Source organism: Morone saxatilis, unplaced genomic scaffold (assembly GCF_004916995.1).
Source record: "Morone saxatilis isolate NCDOM2014 unplaced genomic scaffold, NCSU_SB_2.0 Contig11, whole genome shotgun sequence".
In the NCBI taxonomy this organism is placed as follows: Eukaryota; Metazoa; Chordata; class Actinopteri; family Moronidae; genus Morone; species Morone saxatilis.
The window spans coordinates 15,794,069-15,797,537 of NW_023339663.1; the positions used below are offsets into that span (position 1 = coordinate 15,794,069).

The following is a 3,469-nucleotide window of genomic DNA, read 5'->3' on the forward strand; positions in this document are numbered from 1 at the left end:
ACCAGCACTGATCCCAACTCTGGAGAGGTTTTATTTGTATTTGTAGAGTAAATAAAATTACACGTTTACATGTATTTCTCACTGTTGTGAACACAGTGTGCACTGGGACATTTCTATTTTATTCTTATTGTGTTGTTTTTGGGATGCCTTGTCAGAAATCTGACTGATGATACCTCAAAGCCTCCAGCATACTGTAACCCAATGTAAATCCAATTTAAAAGAGTTGATTGAATACACATTCAGCTCTCCTAGGAACTAATTAACTAAATGCCATGTTACATTTAAGTAAAAACCTTAAAAACTATTTTACTACTACATTATATTTCATTAATTTAGCAGAATCTTTTGTCTGAAGCTACAGTTTTAGTCAGGGGTCTCCAACCTTTTTGAGAGTGAGGGCTACCTAAATGTCTACTGTGATATTTAATGTTAGAATGATGCTTTCGATAGTAGACCAGTGGTGTGTATTTTCACCTTAAGTCATTTTTATATACAGGGTTGAGCCAATTTGACTGTTATTGCACGTGTGGTGAATGTAAATGATCTTATGAGAAATCTGCTGATATGATCAGAGACTTAATTTTTACTCTCCTCGCCTAATTACAGTTAACCAACTAAATGAAACACCATGAAAATCTAAAAGTGCAACTCAGTGAAAGTCACCACGGGCTTGCAGAAATGCAAATGCAGAAGGGCAGAATAAGTAATCATGGTTTCAACTCAGAATATCTAATAAAGGAAAGTCTCAGTATACCTTTTTAATGAATAATATCCGTCATGTATTTAAATGTTTTTTAAGTGTTTTATGTTTGATTACACGATAGTTCTCTGGACTCCTCGTAGGTTGCTCAGCAGCTGCCAGGTGCCTGCGGGCACCATGTTAGAGACCCGTGGTTTAAGTGCTTAATTGGGTTTTGGAAAACAAGTTTTGGACGTGTAATATCCGCTGTAAGTGATCTCTGAATGTTTCAGTACAATTGGCTGGCTGATCCCCTGAGACACTTGGATCACAGACTGTGTGGATATTTGTTCAACAGAAAGTCTCATAGGATGAGGCTAAGGAGGCTTCTGTGTCGTTTCAGGCTGTCAGGGTCCTGGCTGTCGGACAGAAAAGGAGAATCTACGACATCACAAATGTGCTGGAGGGTGTTGGTCTGATTGTGAAAATTTCCAAAAGCATTGTGAAGTGGAGGTACGTTTTTAAGCCCGCCTCGTGTGCATGTATTTAGATATGCAATGTATTTTAAAAGGGTTGCGCAAAATATATTTTACACTATATTTACTTATGCTTTTTCTAAATAAGGGGTACACTGCCAGGAGAAAATACGCACCAGTCAAACAACAGACTGACAGAATTAAAGTCTGAGCTGGAGGACTTGGAGCAGAAGGAATATATGTTGGACCAGCAGAAATTCTGGGTTGAACAGAGTATCAGGAACACAACAGAAGACTGCAGCAAATATCCTTTTCACAAAAAATGTAGCAAAAGATGCAAAAAATGTTTTGTTGGAACTTTTCCTGCTTTTTTTTTTTAACTTAAAAGGTGACATAGGACAGCAGATTTAATGTGTTTTATTCCTTTCTGACACAAATGCTGTACTTTCTTTGGCAGAATCTATTCTAGTAAATGTCTGTCATGCAGGGCTGCTACTTTCTGAGTCCTTGACATTTCTCCACAAAGTGACACAATATTTCAAATTAAACCTTAACTCAAATCAACTCTGACCTATGTGAATCATGAAGATATCTGCAACTGCTTCAGTGGTAATGTATCATGACTTTTCCCTTTCTTGTGTCACCATATTTTTTGATACAGTTGAAAAGTAGAGTGGCAGCACGAGTCAGAAACTATTATTCCTCATTGATTTCCCTTACTAGATTAACACCAAAGAAATGTGTAACTGAATTTTAGGCTCTGAACAGGCGAGATGTAGAATTCACAAAATAGATTGTAGCTCAGAATCAGCTGATGTTTTGGCGTTTCAGTGTGTTTTCCTACTTGGATTAATGTCAACACAGCTGGACAAACACTGCTGTATAAGTTCATAAAGGTCCTTACATCACCACAAGGGCCGACATTGTTTCAGATTTATTTTAACCTAAAATATATAAAATATAAAACATATGGAAGGACCAGACTAAATGATTTCTTTGTTGATGACTTGTGTATGAAAAGTGAATGATTTTCACTCCTCTTTCTCCAGGTAACACACTCTTGGCAGTACAAGCGCCATCTGGCACACAGCTAGATGTTCCCATTCCCAAAGCTGTAAGTCCTGCGTCACTAGAACCTACTGTTGTTTTTTCTTTATGGCTTTCTTTAGTTCAGATGGGATTATTTATAACGTGTGTATATCTCCTTTCAGGTCCAGAACAGCCCGGCAAAGTACCAGATCCACCTGAAAAGCATTAATGGGCCAATAGATGTCGTTCTTCTTAACAAACTCTCTGTCAGCTCAGTTCCTGTCGTACTGCCGGTCCCTCCGCCTGAGGAAATTTTACGGAACGCCAAATTAGCCATGTCTACTTCAGATGAGACTGAAAGCAGTATCGCACCATGTCAGGCTCCCGCTGCTACCAAACAAAGTACCAGACCTAGGTGGACGGGTTTAGAGGACATGCGGCATCTTCAGTCATCGTCATTTATGAAGAGCAAGCCTAACAGAACTGATACATCTCAGTGTGAGTATTTTAGTTTGTACAGTCTCTGATGTGTGTGTTGCTGATATGAAAGAGAAACCTAACACTCTATTTTAGCTTTAACTCAACCCCTGTTGATCTAAAGTCTGGATCAATCAGAGAGGCAGAGAACTGCTGTTGAAATAACCAACTTAGACCAGATACCACAGCACACCTTCAGAACTGGTTTTGATGTGTCTTTCATCTTAGATTATTTCTTGTATGCTCATAAATTAACTTGTTCCTGTTTCAAGCATGTTTATTTCAGTGCAAATTTGTTTGACAGATTTTTTAAAACTCTATTTTACAGTGCGAGACTTATCAAAAGAACTGGAGGACCTGCTACAGCCCACCAAAAGTATGGACCTTGTTGTATCTTGTGTCTCTGAATTATTTGTATTCATTAAATTATTTTGTAACTTTGACTGTATATGAATGTATAATTAAGCATGTATTCATCATTCTACAGAACTAATGAGTGCAGATATAATCAAAGAGCTTTTGACCTCTGAAGGTAAGTTTAATTTTCTGACTTCATATTACATCAGCCATAACATTATGAGCACTGACAGGTGAAGGGAACAACACTGATAATCTGGTTATCATGGCACCAGTCAGTGGGTGGGATATATCAGACAGCAAGTAAACATTTTACCTTCAAGTTGATGTGAAAAATGGCCACTGTGAGGATTTGAGCGACTTTGACAGGGGCCACATTGTGACAGCTAGACGATTGGGTCAGAGCATCTCCAAACCTGCAGCTCTTGTGGGATGTTCCCGGTCTGCAGTG

General features: G+C 38.5%; 1 protein-coding gene across 2 annotated transcripts in view; it reads left to right on the forward strand.

Annotated features, from left to right (window-relative positions):
- LOC118321311 (transcription factor E2F4-like) overlaps positions 1–3,469 on the forward strand; it is a 4,971-nt gene that overhangs the window by 992 nt on the left and 510 nt on the right. For both annotated transcript variants that reach the window (XM_035652583.1, XM_035652584.1), the window contains exons 3-9: positions 1,083–1,192; positions 1,304–1,459; positions 1,721–1,764; positions 2,205–2,269; positions 2,367–2,682; positions 2,990–3,037; positions 3,149–3,193. In XM_035652583.1, the coding sequence (XP_035508476.1) occupies positions 1,083–1,192; positions 1,304–1,459; positions 1,721–1,764; positions 2,205–2,269; positions 2,367–2,682; positions 2,990–3,037; positions 3,149–3,193 (784 nt within the window). The remainder of the gene's footprint in view (positions 1–1,082; positions 1,193–1,303; positions 1,460–1,720; positions 1,765–2,204; positions 2,270–2,366; positions 2,683–2,989; positions 3,038–3,148; positions 3,194–3,469) is intronic.